The following is a 23,487-nucleotide window of genomic DNA, read 5'->3' as shown; positions in this document are numbered from 1 at the left end:
CGTGGACGACGTCGCTCTGCCGTCTATTCTGAGGATCCATTTTGGCGGCATTCTCGTCGCCTCGTTGCACACCACCGTGATCGCCGAGGAGCAACAGCAAGCTAAGCAAGATAACTGAGACTAATCGGAGGTTCCGTATCTACTCCCCTCCGCCCTGCCTATGTTATGTGATGCCGGGGTGGTGCCAGCGCCGCTCTAACCTCTCGCAGACCCTGGTACAACCCTCCTTGCTTGGCCACTAGCTTGGCTCGGCTTACATCCTTTCCACTAATGAGCACTCATCGCCTCCCGCCAGCGAGGGAGATAAGAAAAATCTACCCCCTTAGGCGAAGTTATTTCGTTTGAAAACCGAAGAAACCGAACCGAAGACTGACTGGGCCTCGTCAGAAAACGTTGTAGGTTCCCGCTTACGCTTACTTCAGCGATTAGGCAAATTCGACGTCATGAGATTGGAATAAAATAACAATGGAATACCTCTACGTAATCGCTCACCATGCATCAGGCTGCGTGGTTTTTCCTACAATCTCCAGCTGGTCTGCTCAGCTGTAGTCCGTTCCCAAATTTACAAAAAAAAGAGAGTCCTGGCTTTGCTTGAGGTCTCCTCTGTTAAACGTAATTAAACATTTACTGGAATGAACTGTGATCATACAGCAAACGTGGAAAAATTGGACATAGCAGATGCATTTGTCCAATATTTGTGATTTTGGCTCCTAACCTTCATGCAAGGTTGCTGTTTTACTATCCGCAGTTTAAAATTTCAAGCTAACATATTTTTTTCTAAACAAGGCAAGAAAATGTAGCTTTCTGCTGCCGGGCAACGTGCAAAATACTTCTCAATTGTTTCACCACTGAGGCAAGGTTTTGTTGAAAGCGATCACTTGCAAGTCGCAGAGCCATTTTAAGCCAGAAGGGCGAAGTTTAGCCAAATCACTCATGTCACTAACAAACAGGCTCAGCCAACATACTGAACCCCTCCTACTAGTTATAGCGTTCTCTTTAGTAATTTTGTACAAAACCATGTTTTGCCTACCTTGCCTAAATAGCGCACTAAATTTTGCGGGAATAAACGACAATGGCGAGCTGTTGTAGCGCTGTAACAGAAGCCAGTATACTCCCTGTACTTTTGCGCTGCATCTACTCACAGTTTTACAAACAGGTTGCAATGACAGTTAGAATCACTGCGAACGATGCAAACGGCCTACAAGCGTACGGAGCACTGTAGTTTTGTAGAAACAAGCTAAAAGTATTTCACATTCGAGAGTTACATAAATAATGACATAGGTCTAACGTGTACAGATAGTTTGTAAAAAATGTGCCCCAGTATTGCAAGACATATTTAACACACAGGTTGTTCCACATATGAACAGGCAAGATTCAACGTTTGCTATATGCAGGTTGAGCGAAAATTACGAAACTCAGCGCGAAACTCAAGTCTGCTTGAAGCCATTAAAATAGTGTGCCTACTATGTTGGCTGCATATATTAGTACATGTATGCATAGCACACGTGAAATTTTAATATACACTTTACACTTCAATTTTTCAGCATTCAGAAGTCATATTCCGAAGTCTACAAAGATAGTGTCAACCTGCTTGTCAACATCAAGGTTAAGCAAAATGTCATGCGTAAGCTCAACTGCGTTGTACTAAAACCATACCTAAACCCATGCTATAGTTTATATGGCAGATTATGTGATTGCAGAAGAAGTAATATGTGTTTATGAATGATATGTTCTAATATTTTTCATGATTCTGAAGTTATTGAAATCGGTCTGTAGATCGACAAACCGCTTATCACCGGATTTATAAACGGGAAACGCTTTAGCTATCTTCCATGAGGAAGGAACGGTGGTGGTAGATAATAAAGATTTGTTGACTATGACCATAGGATATCTGGATGGCCACAAGGAATAGCGAACCAAGAATGCATTGTGTATCCCGCGCGGACCGGTGCATTTCTTGGTTTAATGCGCGGTTAAGGATGCCTTCATTGCTTATGGTAATCTCACAGATTGCTTCACAAAGAACTATATTGGAAAGAGAAGGAATGAAGTTGTTATCGGGTACAAATATGGACGGAAAATACTTTTCGAAAGCATCTGATATTACAGACGGCTCGCTGATAACGTCATCATCAATTTTGAGTGAAGTGGAGGATGCAATGGGAGGCAAACTGGAAGACCAAAATTTACGAGGGTTAGTTCTGAACAGATCAGGCAGGTAAACGCGTAAAAAGGATCTTTGCGCGTTTGCACTTATAAATTCATTGTTTTTTTGCCTTATGATATCTGTCCAGGGTTATAGGATTTTTGGTTTGTTGTACATGACGAGATACAGGAAAGATGTCACGAGTCATCTAGAGAAGGTTAGCATTATTTTTGTTAATTTTAATGGGCACAAATCATTCGATAAAGGAGAAGAGCCTGAAAGTAATTAACAAGAGAACTTACATCCTCTCTGTCTGACAAAGAGCAAAACATATTGAAATTATGAGCTAATGAGCTATGAGATTTGTAATAGAATGGTCGTCCGCACGAGTGAAGTCAAGGAAACTAGTATACGTGCAGGTTGGTGTGGATATTGGAAAAGAGAGTGATAACAAGACGCCTTTATGATCTGAGAGCCTTTCAATTACTTAGCAAGAGAAGTCGTTTTTCGCTAGACCAGCGCTTAAGAAAACGAAGTCGAGGATGGAATTTATCCTAGTTGCAGTAAAAACAACTTTAGTGAGCCCAAAGGGCGAGGAAATATTGATTATTTCATTACAATTTGATACCTCATGACTTGTTGTATTTAGTTATGGCCAGAGATACTAGGGGCGTTAAAATCACCCATGCAGTTAAATAGTGATGAAGGAATGTTAGCCAGGCACAAGAAATTAGCAATAACAAGAATGACATCAAGGGAATAACCGGGTGGACGATATATAACGATAATTACAATACACTGATTATTCAAGATTTTTTTTATTTCGTGCGCAGGGACGTACCCCATCAAGATGATTTCTTTCATATTTGAAAGATCGATAATTAAATGAGAATAATTACCCAGTAAACAGATCGGCCAGAACAATATTATCTGCCAAACCCTTGAGCCGAACGTTATTCTCACTCAACACTAGTTCCCGTTGGTGTGCCAGTCAGTCCCCACCTTGCCTCACCGCCGCCTATGCGATCGCTTGTCAGCGTGAGTGAGGTTCTGCGAGGCATGCGATGACCTAATTGTCAGCAACCACACGCTCAAGGCATCCGGTCATAACAAAACTCTAAGTTTAGTCGGCTACTCTTAAACCCTCTATTGTTTGAGTCCCCACGCCCTCCTTCACATAGTTTTACAGTGCGAGCTGATAAGGTTTTCTTTTAACGGTGTTTTGATAAGAGAGCGGCGCGACAAGGTCGAGGTGGGCAACGTTCACTAAGTTACTACATGACCTAGGGGATGAAAATTGATTGAGTCCTCGAAGTGTGTGCCTACCTAGATAGTTGTATAGCCCTCACAAAACCTCTGTGATTTAAATTCACGTAACATAGAGGAGCTGTTAATCTTCTCAAATATCTCGCGTACCGTCCTGGGTGTTCAAGATGATAGCGAGATCTGGAGCACGGCCTGGAGATGTCACTACTGTAAGGATATTTTCATGTCGACGTTTTAAATCACTCTCACAGTGCTTATTACGGAAACTGGCCTTTTTTATAGCAATGCTCGCGTTTAATGCAAGTCTATATATGCTCACCATAACGCATGTTTCCTAATTGTCGAGTTACAAGACGTTTGAAGCTCTACCCGAACGTTCTCAAAGAACCCGCTAATTCTCAAACTAGAGAAATTTTCGTAACATTTGGAAAACAAGGCAGCATGGTGGAGCTCGCGGCAATGGTGAAGCGCTCTCTAAAGTTGTTGGCGCAGTTGGGGAGGATAAATGAACGTGACCTCATGCCAGCACGTGAGGGCTATTCTGTGGTAGAGTGAGTAGGGGAGTGTTTTATGATGTGATGTTTAGGGTATAAAACGAGCATAAAAGCAGTACTCAGGTTTCATTACTGTTATTGGAACCCACGTATGTTCGTGATAACTTTTAGTTGAGTCATGCTAGGAAACCGACTTAAAATGTTTTGAGAAATATATTGTGGCAAGTTGGCCTATCTAATACGCCCGCAAGAAAAATTTTGCGTACGTATGAGCATTATTATGCCATCTCTGAAAATACGTATATGTCCGAACATGCGTGAAACGCTAGAGACAATGTTCCGTTTTATAGCGCTACAAGTGATGTACTCCCAAGTTAATCATGCACTGGCCAATAGACTGCGTCTAGTGTGGTGCTGGATGCTCAATTCAACTGATCGCACAAGAATTCTTTTAATTCCCACAGTTATCATTCCGAAATGAAAGCCTCCTTTTTCGTGCTATTACCCTGTACAATTCTTGTCCTGTCCTCATTACCCTTACCTTTTCGGTATTTACTTGTTGGCACAAAGGCACGGTTGCACAGACTTGTAAGTGATGCAGATATCAACCAGGGGTTCCGCGTCCTTCTGTTTATGCAGGAAATGGCCAACATTCCAGCCTTGTATCCTGACGGGCCGGGAGAAAATGATCCTGGCATATACTTTTATGACAACACGCCGTCGCGTTTGTTGGACCGTACAGCCAGGAAAATTTCAAACGTCGTGGCGCCTCCAACCAGCACGGCTCCACTCGGAAAACAGGTTTTGAGAAAACTCACGTTTTACTTGCCTGTTGCTTTTCTCTGTAATATTCGTTGCAAATACTCTATCAAGGGAATCGTTTCACGGGTCCCATTCGCTGTCAGCCAGTCTTGAATCCTAGTTGGCTGGGATGCACCCGTCATGAGCAGGCCACCCAAATGACTGTTGCTGCTGTTGTGCATCGCTTCCGCTTGACGCTCACAGTTTGCGTTTGTTATTTACAGCAATAAAATATTTATTACACGAGGAACTCCCTCAGGCCGCCTCAGATATTCTGTTGTTTTTATAAAACATCTACACGTTTATATTCACACAACTTGGCCTGTGTCATAATATTCGAGGAAGAGTTGGAATTTTTTTAGAAGGTCTAGTGAAATGAACCAATATTGGTGAAACTAATTCATGTGTTACTGCAAAATTTTCTGCATATGGTGAACGCATTCGTGCGCTCAATGTCATTTCACAGAACTGATGCAAATTAGACATATATTAAATAATAGTACCACGAGAATGAGAAGGTAAACGCGAGAGATAATTTACACTGTAAGAAGATTCTTTCATGATATGGTGTTTCATTCCAATAATATAGAACAAACTGGAAAGTACATTGTGTAGGTGCGCTCAATTTATGTATTGTCTTCTATTTCTTTGAAGGTCTAACGTTGCACTAAACACTATAGTGCCCGCGCTGCACCAGTATGAAAACGATAACTTGACCTATGTTCTAACAATTAATTTTGCCGTCGCCTAAGTCTCAACCACACCAACTGCCATTGGCTATGAACTTCTGGAGTTGAACAATACCGTCTATTGACTTCTGCAGTTTTTTTCCCCACAGGAAAAAGAAAACAACCGCCTGTAAATGTGAATGGCGCGAGCTGCACCTTTAACGTGCCCTGTCATATATTGCGTCTTCCAATGAACTGCTTTGCTAGTTGTATTGATCCAAGCACGATTTTGGTCGTGATTCGAGACTTCAACGCAGCGATAATCACGCTATTCTTTCCCCATTCAAATCCCGTCATTCCAATTACTCAATTAAAAATATGTGTTGGTCATGTGATTCTGGACACTGCACATTCTTTAAGTGCTGCTTAAAAAAAGGAGCAGAAAGAAAAGAACCACTTCCCACTCCGGACACTAGACAGTCAAGAAACAACTAACTGAACACATGATACCACCGCGGGTATCACATCCCACTATCTATTTCACTGCTTGATAACACTGTTTCACTCTTACCGTATTTCGATTGTTTTGAATTTTGGTTCCGCACACTCAGAAATGCTTCTCTGATTACGAATAATCGCAGCAGAATTTTGAATTTTAATATTTTTCTAATCGCAAACGTCAGCCGGACATCATCCATTTCAAAGGGACTCTCACGCTATTTGGGACATTTAAATGTTTAGCATAAAGTAGAAGTCCTAGATCTTCAAAGAATAAAAAGTAATGACACGCGTCTGAGCACCCTAACTAATTGACCATGATAGCTTTTCTAGAGACCGTGTCTGTTTAGTTTGCCAGCTGTGTGGAGTGACGTCATTACGCCAAAGGCGGTGAGGTACGAGCATAGCATCATAACGTTTTGGCATTCTTGCCTGCTAAGCTGCTACACTCTTCCGCACCCTTGTAACATCATAGCAGACTACCGAACTTAAATACAACAATGAATAGCATTCCGATGTCCTATTCATTGGCGTTGGGCTTCCGACTGGGAACAGTTCCCGTTCATCATATCTTCTTACCATGGGAAGATGGTGTTGATAAAAACATGCATAGTCTACTTAGCAGCGTTACTAATTTCCCACCGATATATTTCACTGTTTATGTTTTGGGCAAATCATTTTGACTTTCAAAATTAACATCATCATCAACAGGCTATATTTTTGTCCCTCGCAGGATGAAGGCCTCTCCCTGCGATCTCCAATTACCTTTGTCCTGCGCTAACCGATTCGATGTAGCGCCTGCAAATTTCTTAATTTCATCCCCCCACCTAGTTGCCGTCCTCGACTGCGCTTCCCTGGTTTTGGCTCCCATTCTGTAACCATAATGGTCCATAGGCTACCTAACGTACACGTTACATGACCTGCGCAGCTCCATTTCTTTCTCTTAATGTCAATTAGAATATCGGCTATCCCTCTTTGCTCTCTGATCCACACCGCTTTCTTCCTGCCTCTTCACGTTACACCTAACATCCTTTGCTCCATCGCTCTTTGCGCGGTCCTTAATTTGTTTTCGAGCTTCTTTGTCAGTCTGCAAATTTCTGCCACATATGACAGAACCGGTAGAAATCCGCAGAGTAATATCAGCCTCTCAATATGGCTTTCACAGATTACGAAAATGCTTTTCATTCAGTATAGACACCAGCAGTGATATAGGCACTACATATTCAACGAATACACAGGCGTACATCAATATTTCAGGAAATATGAAGAAAGATTCCACAGATACCTTAATCCTCCATATTAAACATACGAATACACCAATAAAGAAAGGGGTCAGACAAGGAGACACAATCTCTCCGATGCTATTCGCTGCGTGCTTGTATGTTGTGCTTGTTGTGTATTCAGGCTATTAAACGTTGAATTCTTAGAAGTAAGGATCGACGGCGAATATCTCAGCAACTTTTGGTTTTCAGATGACATTGTCCTGTTCAGCAACACTGCACACGAGTTACTACAGGTGATTGAGGATCTTAACAGTGAGAAAGTAAGAGTAAGGTGGAAGATTAACATGCAGAAGACAGAGATAATTGTAAATAACCAAGCAAGGTAACATGAGTTCAGCATCGCCATTCAGCCTCTAGTGTCTGTGAAGGAGTAGGTTTACCTAGGTCAATTACTCACAGGGAGCCCTGATCATAAGAAGAAAATTTACAGAAGAATAAAAATGACTTGAAGTGCAATCGGCAGACATTGTCAGATCCGGACTGGAAGCTTACCATTATCATTAAAAAGAAAGGTGTACATTCTAAAGTAAACACGTTTTAAAATGAAAACTCAAATTCATGGGCTGCCCGGAACGTGCAGAAACACCAGCACCACGGTTTTCGAGCAATACAACGTGCTGGTAATGGCTCAACATTGTGCTTGCGGTGGATGCGAACCACGTCGTTCGCTGACCACCATAAGCCAAAAAAGTGGTCCTTAGGGGTTCAAAAGCACAATGCTGTTGCTCTTCCAGACGATCGTCCCAGCATTTATTTTTTTTTTGTCCGTGAACGACCAAAAGCGGCCTAACGGGCACTTCACCCGAACACGTTAGAGATATGGCGGACAACAATGGCTGCGAGAATACGGAAGGCGATGTTGCGATTTAGCAAAGAAAGCAATCAGACCGGGCAAGCTTGATCGTGTGTCAGAACGTCACTAAATACGTCCCGCATGACCACCATCTGTGCCACGACGACATGACATCTACGCCTACCGGCAGATGAAACTAATGCAGGCTCGTAGAAATTTAAATTACTATGAGTGTTTCGAAGCTGGTAGGTAATTAGTCAAGGGTTTGAATGCCTGTAAGACCTTCATTCAACGAAAAAAAATATGAAAAAAAAAGTCGGAAAGGCAATCTCCGTGATTCTTTGAAATAACTTCATTATCTGCGGTCTGGGTCCACATCCACACTTAATTCGCGCGCTAGGATGCTTCATAAGAGAAGCGCTGGCCAAGCCAACCAACAATTGCTTACACACTTTACTGGCTAACGATAGACCGTTCTTGCAAATAAGCCTCGCCAATTTGGCCACTGTAATTCCTAGACAGGGTTTCTAATCATTGAAATCAACACTCTGTCCAGTTGTATGGAAGCAGAACAGACTGCTGGGTGAAGAAGTAGGCAGAAAGCTCAGCTCTGCGCCAAGAAGCAACTGAAGAAAATACGGGTGATGATTGTGTCGTTACGTATTGCTGGTGCTCCCATTGACAATGCCGCCCAAGAATCGCTAGACAAGAAAAACAACCATGGCCTTACTGTAATAGCCATATATCTTTCGTTCTCCTCGCTCCCATTCTGACATCGTGCTAAAAAAAATCGTAGCGTACTGGGTACCGTATTTAAAAACAAGTGTGGCGGGTGCACAAGCAGTTAAAATTGCCTACCAGGACTTTTGAGGGATCGGGGGTTCTATGCAGGATGTCTGAACGTTTTCGCTTGCTTGGCTTTGTTCGACGGCAGTCGGCGAACAAGGATAGTTCGGAAAGCGCGGAAGCTGCAGACAATGCTATGCAAAAATAAAACCACGTATATCAACGCGAGCGTACACTGCGCAGGCCGGTTTCTTGTTTCAAACATTGAAAACTGGGCAATGCTATGTGCATGTGACCCTTATTTCTTACCGGCAAAATATCGCAACAGCACGACTGTCCAGCTGTCTATCTAAACATTCGGTTGAAGCCGCTTGCCGGATCTTTCTGGGGTGCATCATAGGCGTATCTCCTCTTTCGGGCATTATCTGTCTATCCACCGTCGAATGCGAATGGTGCAGGCGCGGTGCATTCCCACGTCAACATTTTCTTTCTTTCGAAAACATTAAATTATTTTTTTTCTGTAACTGCACTTCGGGATAAACAAACGATAAACAAATGAAAGACCCGAACCATGCTTTGACAACGTGTATCCGTTTTCGGCTCCCCTTGAGGTAATAAAGCCCAAGTAATGATAAACAATGAGTCAGTCTAGAGAAGCCAATGACACTGCAGGAGTGCCGAGGGTTGAACTTTCTCTTGGTATTGCTCATTCATACGAGGGCGTCGCCCGAGCTCGCGGAGATTCCAAACTTCGTGAAACACGGGCCTTCCTGCATAGTAACCGTGGAAACAAAAAGAGGGAACCCTATGAGCGTGCAGCTCGATTATATGAAAAAGCAAAAATACACCATGACGTTCCGTTACCAATGTGCTACTATGGCAAATTATATTCTTTATTTCATTAATTACTGTTCTTCGTGTTTCCTTTTCTTTCATTATAATCTAACGAATGCACTTTTTATTCAGGTGAGCTCTCACACGAGCATATTTCTCTTCTTTCTTATTTTTTGTATGAGGGGTATTTACCTCTTTGTACAGGGTGTCCACATGAAACTTTCCTCATTTAAAGATTAAGTAAAAAACTATGATATAGTGATACCTGAAGTTTGTGGCATCATAATAATGAATTAAAAAAGTCTGGTGGTTTGCGTAGAAATTCATGGACAAAATTTTATTATACAGCTATGGGTGACTTCGTTTCCGCATACCACAGCACACCTTAGGCTGTATCTTTAGGTGTCACATTTGGAATTTATTCAGCACCTTCCAAAAAACAAGAACAATCGCTTCGAAAATATTTTTTTTAAGTTTCACTTTGCATGATGCAACAAACCGCAGGCTTGTCGCTATCAGTTTTTTTTTTCATTTTGAAATGAGCGAGGTTTCATGTGGGCACTCTGTATTTTTGTGATATATGTTTAATTCCGATATTGTACATGTGGGCTCACATTTCCTTTGTAGAGTTTGAATGCAAGGAAATACTATCTAATGCGTCACATTCCACTCGTGTCTGAACATTTCATATCGGTGTTTAGTGCACTTCTGTATAGTTCTTATTCCTGTCTTCTATTGCACTCGTATGCCATATACCCGGAGCGCAGACCATGTCAAGCTACCCACTGTAGATTCTTGCCTGGCGTCCCTTCCAACTCGGAGGAGAATAAAGTGTGATTTTGATCAAATTTCAAGTGGAGTAGCGTCATCTGCCTCGTTATCCTGCGAGGAAGCAGCGGAGTGAGCTTGACGACCTCAGATGCAGTATACTCGGCTCTATGTAACATCCCATCCTGTTTAATCTTTTTGCATAATTCATTCCATTTTCTTTCTTTGACTGCTTAACAGTGGCTTTTGCACCTAACAGTTCATTCTTTAGGTAATTCACCTAAAATGTAACTGTGTAATCGTTTGCTGACGGACTCGGGAAAACAAAATGAAAGCTATATAATATGTCGAGAACATTTACGTCAGTTATTAGGAGACGCCTCATTTGGCTGTTATCGGTGCGCCAGACCATGTTTTCGGTCACTAACAGCAATCAACGAAGAGCTATATTTTCTATTGCTCTGTATTTATTATGCCTCTTTAAACGGCCAGGTAGCACCAGCCGGCGAAGAGGGCCATGAATCTCCGTCATATGAGACAGCCCCAGTTCGCAGCACTGTCGTTGAAAGCGCCGGCGAAGTAAGCAATTTTTTTCGTTTTTTCGCAATCCCTTAACCGGCAAGTTTGCAAAACATTTGGCTGCAATCTTTGGTGGGAGCCATTCTGGAGTCAGATAAATACTTTGAGGCGAATGACGTCACATCTAGGAAACAGAAATAAAACGTTACCGATGACCACAAATTTGTGCTACTGCGCATGCTAAGCAGTGTGTGTGTGTGTTTGTGTGCGTCCCACGTCAAGCGCCACTAAAGCTCTCCGAATCTTCATGGCATATAAAAATCATCTTATATTTTATTCTGATAATATCACGGCAGCAAGTTAACGAAGCTGAGTTACCTGCAACTTACTGATTAAGTCCTCGTTTATAAAAAAGTAGAAGAAAAAGAAAACCCTCAAAATAGCTTACCTCACTCAAGTGTACAATCATATCACGTAAGCACCTGTGTAAACATTCGAGAGCAAGTGCGGTACTCAATGCAAATGGATTTCTTTTTAATTGCAAAATAATCGACAAGGATGAAGACGACGAAACAGATGAAGAGATAAGCGATATTGGAACGCACGGCTTGCTATACTATGCCTGGGTGCTAAGCACGGCGCTGTTCATGCTGTTGATCGTGCCTGTGGCGATACTGATACTATCACGCAGGCGCTCCGATTTCGACGCTGCTCGTCTAAAAATGAACGTGACAGCCCCAATGGTGAGTGAAAACACGTTTGAATCACACATAATTCCACAGTAACGCTTTCCGGATAAGGCTTTATTGGCATAGAATTAAGAACCATTGTTGAGTGAAACTGCGTCTGTCAGGAAGCGGTCGAGCTTCACGCGTTTACGTGAACCGTAATGGGTTCACATATACATCTACAAACTGTTGGCTTCCGTGACACGAATGTTTCCGCACTTCACTTTAACGTTACCTTGGGAATGAGCAGGTCTAAAGTACCAAAAGGTATGCACGAAAAAGTCAATGTAATGAGTATAATATTAAGGCTGCTCTCGCCATGTGCTTCACGACCATGCCATTATGAGTGACACGATGCAATCCGTGCTTCAATCAAAGCTGTTGTGAAAATACTCAGAGGCACCATATGCTGAGACTGGCAGAAGTTGCCGGCCTCGATCGCAAGACTAATCTCACCTGTTGTTAGAACTCACCACTGCACAAAACACCAGGCGCAATCTCTGGCGAACTATTATGCCACCTATGGACTTCACAACTAAGCATAAAACGCCGCTCTTTGAGGGCAAGACTAAATGGTGCGTGCTGCAAGCAATCGCTGCGATTAGTGTGTTTAATGAGCGTCTGTTCTTTTGGGCAGATCAGATAAGGTCAAACACTTTTTTTTTGTGGCAGTGGCTGATCACGTCTTCTCGCTCATTGGTGGAGCGTCGTTCGATTTGGTGCTCCACGACAATTTGGCAGTACAGAGAAGTAGGGTATAACACACTGTGATTTTACCAACCATCCTGCTAGGATAATTACTGCGCTCACTCCTTCGAACATTTAGCGAAACCACAGTATTTCATTCTTACTTTTGCGAACAGGCTTGTGTGGAAGATGTGAATGACACAGCTATGTGCAACGAGTACCCTAGCAAGATGCCGAGCTTTGAAGATGAGGACTGGCAGCCGTCCAATGACAGCGCGCTCTTCCCGCCACGTGATCCGAAACCCCGCCGCCAGAGACCGGCCCCCGTCGTCCGACCGGTTATCTGCGTCCTAAACCTTAAGTGAGAATCTTTGAGTGCCACTTTCAATATACCCCAACATTGATAAACGGGAATTCAACCATACCGAATTCTAGAAAGTAGCGTACGTATGCAACTGAGCGTCAACCCGTCCCTTCACGTACTCAATTAATTCTTCTGAAACACATTACGAATGAGTCAAAATATTTTTTTCTAATTGACACAGTTATTTCGTGTAAAAGATCTTCAGCAAAGCTTTTTTATTCTAGGAGCTCTGATTTACTTGAACTGCACAACGAACATAATTTTTAAATATAACTACTTACCTGTTTTAAGATTGGCATATTGTGCGATCAGACAACAATCACATTAAAATTCTCATTGGACATTTATAACACGTTGCGAAATATAGTTACGACTATATAGAGTGACTTGGTTGGATCCAGAATCGTGAAAGAATGTTATTACATGTTCGAACGAGAAAAAAAATGCAGTGGGTAAAATACTGGCAGCAAAGAATGGGAGAGTAATGGTCAAATTGACCTGAATGCAAAAATTTGAAAATTCATTTGGCGACATGTTGATTCCTTAACCATTTATTAACCATTAGCTACTTTGTACTGAAATATAGACATAGAAAACATAGTCACAAAGGAAAGGACACACGTGCCGCTCGTGATTTTCTGGTGTTCGTGCCCTGCACGCCTGTACTTTTCCGCACAATCACTCTCAGCCAACTTGTCTACCTTCCTTTCGTTCTAAGCTGTTAAACATATCGCGGCCTCAACATAAGGTGATAACACATTCTGTATTTTGATCACTTAGGATTACCCTGCCTGCTTTTTCGGAATTCTAAGAACCCTGAAAAGCAGATGTTCTTGGTTGTTTTACGATAGCGGTGCAAATTATCTGTACCACGCGCGAAATTTGGGACTTGTGAATTTTCAAGTAAGTCACAATGCCTAGGTTGGAAACAACAGGCTCCGTAAATGGCAAATGTTCTGAGTCTGTAATAGGATTGGCCAGTGCATTGCACTATAAGTGATGGTGCGTACAGCTTGATGTTGAATGTTTTGTGGTGGCACTTGAAGTGAATGGTTTGTGACACGTCATGTCATCTTGCCGCAACAATAGTTCTGGCCTGTGGAAGTAAAGTCAAGTTGAGCAGTTGTACTAAGGTAGGGGACACTTTTTAGAAGAACTTGGTTAGCACGTAGATGCAATTTTGTCTGATCACGCCGAAATATGGGCGGCAATTTTCATCTGAACGTCCCAAAATATTTAAGATTTTTTTAGCGCCAAAGCATGTATATTTTGATATTCGCTAAGTCTATTAACAAGCAATTTGAATCTGAATACCTAACTTGACGTAAAGATTTTCCTGTTATCAGAGAGTAAACTATGTATTGGGCACAGAGGAAAATGCATTTGGACAAATCTACACAAACTGAAAATAAATGTAGTCCAAAATTGGAGCCATGTGGAGCACCTGTTCACTAAGTTTGAAGGTGTTGACTTTGCCTGCGATACTGCATGCTTTCTGGGCTCGGTCCAAGCAAACGAAGATTCTCAGCAGCGGGCTGATGAAGCAGCTGGGAGCACCACGAGGCGACTTCGGCAAGCGTCACCAAATTTACTTCTTTGTTGAAATGCTACTTGCGAGATGGTCGTAATGACTTGCAGCAAAGTTGTTGCAAGCTCGTTTTATTTTTTATTTTTGCCTTACTTAGGAGGTTGATTGTGTAAACTGCTCTGTATTTATTATAACTTACGCTTGACTTATTTGGGTCTTGCTGAGTGGCCTAATTGCCACAAAAGCAGATACGCAGAATGTAAAATAAAGGCACACACGACGGCACCGCTGAATCGGATGCCACCGCTTCCTGGCTGTTAGGCAATGATTCAAGTAGCCAACCATACGCTCTCCCCTGGAAACAATTTTTTCACATGGCTCCTTTCTGCGCTTTCTGTAGCGAATGTATGCGGCGACACCAGTGAAACGCCACAGCTTGGTTTTGTTACGGAGCAACAAATTGCGGGCTCGAACACCTGACTGCGTGTGCGAATTCTGATTAGGCAAAGTGGGCTTTGGTACCACTCTGCGTGTGCAAAGAAAAGAAACACACACGGACAAATCTAGCTTTAAGCCATCAATTCGTCGTTGCTTCACAGCCCAATTCGCTGCTAGTAAGGAAAGTTGTCCTTATAATTTGGCAACCCTGTTTATCACTGCTAGTTGCCCTAAGCACGTGACGTTTCTTGCGATATCGTTATGAAGAACACAGGATCTCTGGCTGCCATACGTGGAGACCGATACGATATCCTACTGCACCGTTCTTCTGTGGGAAAGCCTGTCTATTGGCACGCCCAAAGACCATAGGATGGGCCGGCGGGGCACACTCGCCCTCGACCAGGAGAAGTTCAACCAGCTGGTGTACCACACGAAGCAGTTCCGAACAGCGGGGGACGGCAGCCTGCCCATATATGTGACTCTCGGCGGCCAGCGCTCCGACAGCCAAGCGTACGTGAGCATGCTGCTTAACGAAGACTGGCAAGTGTCCGTCACGGTTTCGCTCCATCGTTTCAACGGCATCTTCCACGTAAGCGTCGCCACTTGTGAACCCTTTTGACCTTCCTGACTCTGAAGGGGCCCTAGCAATGCTTTCTTCGAAAGCAGCTGTATGGTTGCGTCACCACACTTCTTCTGCGATGTATTGACTTCAAGCGCTCTACGTACTCCAAATTGCCATAGCTTGCCGAATGAAATGCAGCTTTAGAACAGGAATATAAAGTTAAAATAGTGGTAATTATTGAATGAAACCGTAAATAGGATATTTGATAGGGTAGTTAGGATAACTAGGATATGTAATTATGTGGTTTTGCGTGCCAGAACCATGATCTGATTATGAGCCACGTCGTACAGGGGGCTCAGTAATAACTTCGACGACCTGGGGTTCTTTATTGTGCGCTTAACTCCAAGTGCACGAGTGTTTTCGCACTGCGTCCCCTTCAATATGTGGCAGCTGTGGCCGGTACTTTAACCACGCCATCGTGCATAGCAGCCCAAAACCATAGCCCCAGGAAAACCACGGCAGGCTAGGCTCATTTAAGAAGCACCAATTGAAGTCGGAGGCAAGGCATCAAGGCGACCAGTGCGCAAGGACTACCACGTAGCAAAGGGACATAGTAAAGAAACGACAAAGCATGACAGCGTCTAACTCAAGAGATGAGACAAAATTCGCTGAACTCTCAAAGATCATAAACAAAAAAAAAAGTTAGCGATATTTGAAATTATAACGTCGGAAAGATTGACGAAGCAGCAAAATGACCGTAGCATAAATTAGTGAGAAGAAAACTTAGCCTACGACAAGGCAAGACGTGTGCCCCGAAAGATAAGCAGGACAACGCCAGCTGCAATTTCGATGATATAATAAAAGTTCGGACTTTTATATTCACCTTTGCAGCACCGAGAGCCTCCCTACCTTCTTTCGAAGCAGAAATGAACAGGATGCAGGGGCTCCTGCTATCAGTAGCGATGAAGTTAGGAGACGATCGCAGGACATTTCCCGAAGAAAAGCGACAGGAAAAGGAATAAGGGCCGATTGAATCAAACATGGAGTAGATATGCCTGAAAAGCTTGCCGTTCTTTATAAGCAATGCCTCAGTATGCTAGATAGTTAGAACAATGCCAAAACTATACTAATCCACAAGAAGGGACGCGTTAAGGAAATAAAGGACGAAAGGCGCATTAGCTTGCTTTCATTATTGCATAAAATATTCAGGAAGATAATTTGCAATCGAGTCTGGGAAACACTTGAATTAAATCAACAAAAAAGACATACTGGCCCGAGGAACGGGTATTCTACAACGCATGACTTGCATGTCATAAATAAAATATTGCAGGCATGTCCGGAGTACAATCAACCTCTCTATATGACTCAATGAATGGTAAATTTGATTCAGTAGAGATACCAGCAGCCAAGGAGGCGTTGCGTAATTGAGGATTACAGGAGGCATACGTGAGTATCTTGGCAAAAATGAACAGAGATTCTACAGCTTCCCTGCTGCTACGCCAGAAAAGCAGAAAATTGCCTGTCAGAAGGAAAGGAGACACAATTTTTCCAAGGTTATTCACTGCTTGTCTAGAACTAATCAAGCAATTAGACTGAGAAGGCTTCGGAGTACGGATCGACAACAAATATCTGAATAACCTTCGATTTGCAGGTGGCATGGTCCTGTTCAGCGACAATGAGAACGAACTCCAACAAACGCTTGAGGACATTGACAGCGAAAGTGTAAGAGTAGGGTTGTAGACTACTAGTCTGAAGACAAAGGCAATTTTCAAAAGCCTGACAAGAGAAAAATTCCTGATCTCCCAGTGAGCCTCTGGAGTTGGCGCAAGAGCGCTTTTATTTAGCTCACTTACTCACAGGTGGTCGTGATCATGAGAAGTAAACTTACAAAAGAATAAAAGTGGGTTGCATTGCATACGGCTGATATTACGAAATCCTAAATGACAGTTTACCGCTGTCGTTGAAAAGTTTGCAATCGTTGCATTGCACCGGCGCAATAGACGGGGCAGGAAACTTGATGGTTTACACATAACCTCGAGAACAAGTCAAGAACCGTGTAAAGAGTGATGAAATGAAAAATGTTGGACGTAACGTTACGAAACAAGGAGAGAGCGCTTGAATCAGAGAGCAAACAGGGATAGCCGTTATTCAAGTTGACAATAGCAGAAAAAAATGCGGCAGGGCCGGCCGTGCAATGCGTAGGGTAGATTACAGGTGCACCATCACAGTTAAAAAGTGAGCGCCAATGAAGAGGAAGCAAAGTCTAGGATGGTCACAAATTTGGTAGGGTGATGAAACTACGAAATTTGCAGCTGCAAGATGGAATCAGCTAATGCTAGACAGTCGTAATTGGCGATCGCCTGGAGAGACCTTCGCTCTGCTAGTGTTCGTAAAATGTGGTGGTGATGACGATGATGGTGATGATTACGATGCCGTATTACAGGAGCGTGCTTAGTGCATCAGGTGCAGCAGTAGAGATAATATAATCTAATCTAATTGAAAAGTTGTTCAGCTCTATACGTCTGCTGGCGTGGCGCCTGTTCGCGGCGTGCGTAAAGTAAACCGGGAAGATCTTAGCTATGAACAATCGTGAGGAGTACCACCTTACGATGCAGTTCTTCACTATTGTAGTCCTAGGTCCCTTTGTACGCCGAAAAGATTATGCTAGAAGGTTGGAAGGGAGAGGTAAATTATATATTTGTTGTTGTTTTTGTTCCTGAACCATCCGTTAACTCTAAGTTGAAGCTCATCTTGTTCTCATGCTGTTGCCATCCTAATTACTGGAATTAGCTTTAACTCAACATTAGCAGTTTAGTATTTCACCTATGCTGGATTGGATTTCATTTTTATCTCCTATATTTGCATCCAACAAGCGGATCTTTCTTCGTTCATCGGCTATATTGAACGGTATGTGCACCTTGCAGGGAGTCAACGTCTACTGGAACTATCCACGCGACAGCTGCGACACGAAGAGCGTGACGAGCAGGAATGCGTTGTATTTGTTCCTTCAGCGTCTTAACAGCAGAAATATGGGTGTCATGCTGACGGTGCCACCTGTCAGGGATCTTGTGCGCCACTACGGGCTGACAGACGCACTGCTTGACAGCCTGTCGTACGTGTTGGTGACGACGCATAAGCTGCAACGCTGCGATGGCAGAGTTTCCTGCAGCGGGCTCCACCAGTTTGCGGCAAGCGCATTCCTTCGGGTGCGGACGGACTACGGCATCAGGCACAGACAGAAATTCGCCTACAGTATATCCGTGAGCGTTTTCGGCACTGTCTCTTAACAGACGCCGCTGATTTTAAAGCTTGAGCAGTTTTTATTTATCACCTGCCTTCACACATGCATTCGTGATTGCAAAAAGCGAGCAAATCAAATTAAGTTACCATGGAGTCTCGTGATTTCGAGCGCCGAAAGTCGGCTTTATGCTTAATAATGAGCCCACTGGAAAGTCCCAGAAAGAAAAACCATACACTTTTTCTTGATTATGAGGCCTCAACTCATGGTAGGAGTGGGTTGTTGCTATTGTAGAGAAGGTGATATACCATACAGCTAAACATTTTTTCCTCTTTAGTGTGCTTAGATACCACAGGCCGTGACCTTTGACTGATCTCTCTTTTCTGACGTCAAAATGGCTGCCGAAACGCGCGGGCTCAACAAACACTGCACGTCTCACTCTGTCGGCGTAGGCACGAGTGGACACCTTTTTGGCTAATGTCGCCTTGGATTCCGCAAACAACGCGACAACGCCGGAATTCGGTGCCACTTTATGGAACAAGTCATCGGAGTACTTGGGCCACACCGAAGTGTGTCGTGCGAAGAATGTGCACAAGAGCAAGGACGACGAGTGCACGTTGGCAGTCTTGGACGACGTAGAAGATTCTGACGGTGTCACATGGCACAGAGTATGTCACTTGGCACCACCACCCCTTCACCTTTACCTCATAGCCAGTCAATACACAAGGGCACACGTGGACTAAAAGGCAAAACATAGTCCGTGTCGAATCTTTCGGCTTGGTAGTCCTTATGCACTGGCTGGCTGTGCTGGATCAGCAACTTGCCGATTCATTCGATTTCAGAATATACTTTTGAAATGGTGAGAAAGGGTGTCCTATTTCACCGCGCATGCTCCGAATCGATGATCAAGCTAACTGTTGGTGCTTTCGGGGACAGCGCCACACTCAAGCTATTGAACAACGAACGGTGCATTTAATATACTAAACACTGCTCAGCACACGCTCATTAAAAAAACTTGCACATTGCGGATCGTGTCTAATATACGAGAGGACGTTTGATTTCAGTAATTATGAAACAATGCAAAGGGAAGAAGAAAATTTGCAAAATGAGCGCACACGCATAAGGTACACCACCACGAGGAAAACGAACAACTACGTGTTTATTGCTGAAGTTTCCCAATTAACCGTAAGCCACGTCGTTTAAAGAACATTCAGATAAGTTTACAAGTACACAAGTTTATTCCTTCAAAACTCTGACAGATAGGAAATACAAAATGTGGCCCCATAGTCAAACTGTATGGAGACCTCCGATCAAGGTGAGGTGGTGAGAGGAATGTCTATATGGCAAGAAAATGAAGCAATACCATGACATTACCGTACAGATAAAAAACGGACAAATTTCAGAGAATAAGTTGAAGGGAAATACACAAATATAATGAGAAAAAGTAACAAGTAAAGAAAAGACAAAGGTGCGAATATGTACAGCTGTATATCGAACATTAACTACAGGCAAACGACAAGCATAACGAGAAAAGCACATAGATGTATTCCTATACACAGGCACATCAGTATAAAAAGAATCATATATATATATATATATATATATATATATATATATATATATATATATATATATATATATATATATATATATATATATATATATATATACATATACGTGAAAATAAGCAAGGGCGCCAACTTGGAAGAAAAGGCTCACGAACAACATAATACTTGATGCAGAGTGAGCAATTAGAACAAAATAATAAAATCATGTTAATATTATTGTTTGTAATAAAAGCAACCAGTTCCTTAAATTATTCTAAGCAAGAATTAAACGTCCATTTACCATATTGTTGCGCACTTTGGACAAAATATAAATTTGTAGATGCAAATACCGTAATTATAAAATTAATTGAAGATGCTGCTGAAATTGGCTTTACTGCGAGCTCATTGCTTATTAGCTTGCAATACAAGCTGCCAAAATTGTACGCGCTTAATTGAGATGCGGTGAGCACGTTATTGCTATGAGCAGTTTTCTTGCGTTAGCACCGAAAGAGTTCCAAGTTAGTTCCCTGATGGCTTGATTTTTGATGAATTGGCATGAGCTGATATGGGTATCACATGTGTTTCCCCAAAACGATACAACAAACTTTGTATGGTAATAGATAGTGTACCAATAGAGCGACAGTATTGTGTAAGGGTTGAAATGCGAATGTGCACTGATGAGGTCTCACCGGCCGTAAGCCATTTTGTTTTTAACTCATGGAACATGATGATGGGGATTGAGGATTGCGGTCTAGTTAACTATGCAACTTTTAAGTAGTTGCATAGTCAGTCGCGGTAATTTGATGCTGCTCAATTTACACAGGAGGTGTACTATTTGTGAGACGTTGGCCAAAGCTGAAAGTCACAAATTTTGATTTTATAAGGATCTTTGCAGTTTAATCTTGTTGCGCCACTCATCACACCCTTGAAATATGATAGTTAATTTATATTACCAGGGCTGAAATGCAAATAGATAACTTCAGTACCATCGAGTCATTGGTATATAGCGAACATTGAGAGTATTTAAGACAGTCGCGTTAAAAGACAGCCGCTAAATATAGCCGCTAAAATTACCGTCATTTTCGCAATATACTCAGTTAAAGAGACTAGGGCTATGTCAGTTGAGTATTCCTCTGAACTTGAACTCATAAGAGGAAAGAACAATAGATTTCTTAGGGATTTTCTTAAACATTTAGCCACTAACGTTGGAATTACTGAAGAAAGGCAACATATTTTCAAAAGTTCAATGGTTAACAAAATCCTTGCAGAAATTCTCAATTGATTGCTTGCAGCAATGATGTTATTTTCACTTATCTATGAATGATAGGATAGCACAGAAGGATTTAACGGTGTAGTGACGAATGTGCTAAAGGCTCCATACGCACCTACAAACGTGCTAGATCTAGCGCTGCGACAAGTAATTTCAATTATGAATGTACCACACTCATCTTTTGCTCTAATCGCTTTTCTATAGGCCTCTGCTGTGAAACACTATCGCACAATGTCGAATAACGATTGTCGGGTGAATTGCAATTTTACTGCATAAACTTGCTATTCGCCGTGCTCATCACAACACTGATTTCTGCAAGTAGGAAGGTTCATTTTATCTTTTTTTTTTCATTTATTATTAGTTATTACAAGAACTTACGTTCACATAAGGACCCTTTATGGCGGTGGTCGATAGATGGTGATATAGCTGGAGGATCGGAGAGTAAGTTTCTATAGCTATCTTTATAACGTGAGGAAAAACGATGCGAAACGCTACTTTTATAGGTCATACGATAGAAAGGCACAATTCGTATTGATATTATGAAATGTGTGCTGCACTTCTGCTCAGCTTCACATATTGTAGTTCGCAATAAACAACCTTTCTAGGGACAAGTTGTTTAAGAAAGGCCCACAGAAAAGTCACGATGCAGCATCCCTATCGTGACGCTTACAATACGTGCAAGGTTCTGCGTCATTCCTCAACGAAATGTGATTTCGTAATAATTTTGTATTATCTGTGTAAAACTTTAAGAGAATCGATAGCGATTCCATAATCATTGCGCAAGTTTTCCATAAGCATTGTGCGGAAAACATGTGCAACTGTTCAAGCTCGTATCGAGTGTGCGCAGAGGTGACGAGTGCATAAAACGCAATGTCATTCGGACGGCTACGCAGTTGGCGACGTACACCTCGCCCCACCAAATGCAGCTGCGGATGCAGCGGGCTTTCGACGACGCAATGGGAGACACGGTCGTGGCCTTGTTCGATTCTCAGCTAGACGACTTCAGCGGGGAATGTGAGGCCGAAGAGGGTCACCACAGCAGTTCGTCCTTGGTGGCTGCCATCGCGACGACAGGCCCGCGAGCTTGAAGGAATCCCATAGGGGGATCCTACAATAGCCTCGCTGAGTTGTTTTCCAAGCCAGTGAACTTCCTGTGAACAGACTTGCTGTCTTCTGTTTACTTCAAAAATGTTTCAAGGAAACCTGAACGTAGTCGGAACTTGGAGCTAGTGTCCGCCGATACTTGTTATATATATGTGATTTCTGAACTTGATATGTTATTGTATGTAAATGACAAGTGTATCCTTTGAAATTGTGAAGCCTGCTACACATAGAAATTGTGATAAAAATGTTTCATTACGAATAAAAAATCATTAGGATTGGACGTGTATACATGTCAACAAATGTGAATGGCCGTGATGGCCGGATGAAGAGTAAATTTTTTGGTATTTTGTCTGCTTTTTCTCTGATAAATCTGCTGACAGTGCATTAATTACGCGAATGGCAAGTCTGCGCTGAAGTCTGCTTTTCCTGCCTACCTATTAGTTGTTTTCCTGTATGGCAACTTCGAACGCAGCCACTTACTCATTAACATTATATATATGTGTGTGTGTGTGTGTGTTCATCAGCGAAGCACAGAATTACACGATCCGGCACATAAATGGTTCAAGGAATTAAAGAACGTAGAAAAAGCAACAGGACGGTACAGACGTTTCGGCTGGGGTTCACGTTTCTTCAAGAGTGCGACTGCAAGCATAGCATAGCATAAGAGAAATCGCTTGTACTTACTAGTTTAATTGAAGAAATGATAAATTATTGGACTCGAAAGTGGGTGCTGAGGAAAGCTAGTGGCCGCAGGTGGGATACGAACCCCCGCCATCGCATTACGCTTGCGATGTTCTTACCAATTGAGCTACCGCAGTATTTATGTTTACCTGCTAGAACTAGCCCTGGGTGTCTCAGCCAGCGCCAACACTCGCGGCCTTAGCGGCGTGTATTGAACATCCTTTCTGCCGCAGGCGTCATATCTCCGCGAACTTTTTGGGGTGAAGGCAACTGGTTATTAAACTTACACATGCGATCAGAAGGCATCAAAGCTGCTAGATTCGAGAATCTCGCTATGTAATTAACGAGTAATTAAAGAAACTGAAGGGCCCAATTTTTATTAGTCATATAACAAGAAGAAAGAGAGAACAAAGAGCGATAAAAGTCCAGAAGCACATTGCAAAAAGACAAAAAGACAATGGAATTATTTTGACGTTGTCTCCGC

At 42.6% G+C, this 23,487-nt stretch overlaps 1 protein-coding gene across 5 annotated transcripts in view; it reads left to right on the top strand.

Moving 5' to 3' along the window:
- LOC135895945 (uncharacterized) overlaps window positions 1-22,611 on the top strand; it is a 28,171-nt gene extending 5,560 nt beyond the window's left edge. Inside the window, exons 4-11 of one of the 5 annotated variants that reach the window (XM_065424228.1) lie at window positions 4,546-4,707; window positions 10,830-10,916; window positions 11,414-11,599; window positions 12,448-12,632; window positions 14,869-15,190; window positions 18,088-18,423; window positions 18,854-19,036; window positions 22,112-22,610. In XM_065424228.1, coding sequence (XP_065280300.1) covers window positions 4,546-4,707; window positions 10,830-10,916; window positions 11,414-11,599; window positions 12,448-12,632; window positions 14,869-15,190; window positions 18,088-18,423; window positions 18,854-19,036; window positions 22,112-22,306 — 1,656 coding nt within the window. In that variant the 3' untranslated portion in view covers window positions 22,307-22,610. Of the gene's footprint in view, window positions 1-4,545; window positions 4,708-10,829; window positions 10,917-11,413; window positions 11,600-12,447; window positions 12,633-14,868; window positions 15,191-18,087; window positions 18,424-18,853; window positions 19,070-22,111 lie in introns of all 5 variants that reach the window. The other 4 variants (XM_065424226.1, XM_065424237.1, XM_065424244.1 and 1 more) reach the window with 4 other exon arrangements.
- Window positions 22,612-23,487: the final 876 nt, after the last annotated feature.

The sequence above is a fragment of the Dermacentor albipictus genome, chromosome 8 (genome assembly GCF_038994185.2).
Source record: "Dermacentor albipictus isolate Rhodes 1998 colony chromosome 8, USDA_Dalb.pri_finalv2, whole genome shotgun sequence".
NCBI lineage: Eukaryota > Metazoa > Arthropoda > Arachnida > Ixodida > Ixodidae > Dermacentor > Dermacentor albipictus.
This window is presented reverse-complemented; position numbering and strand designations above follow the sequence as displayed.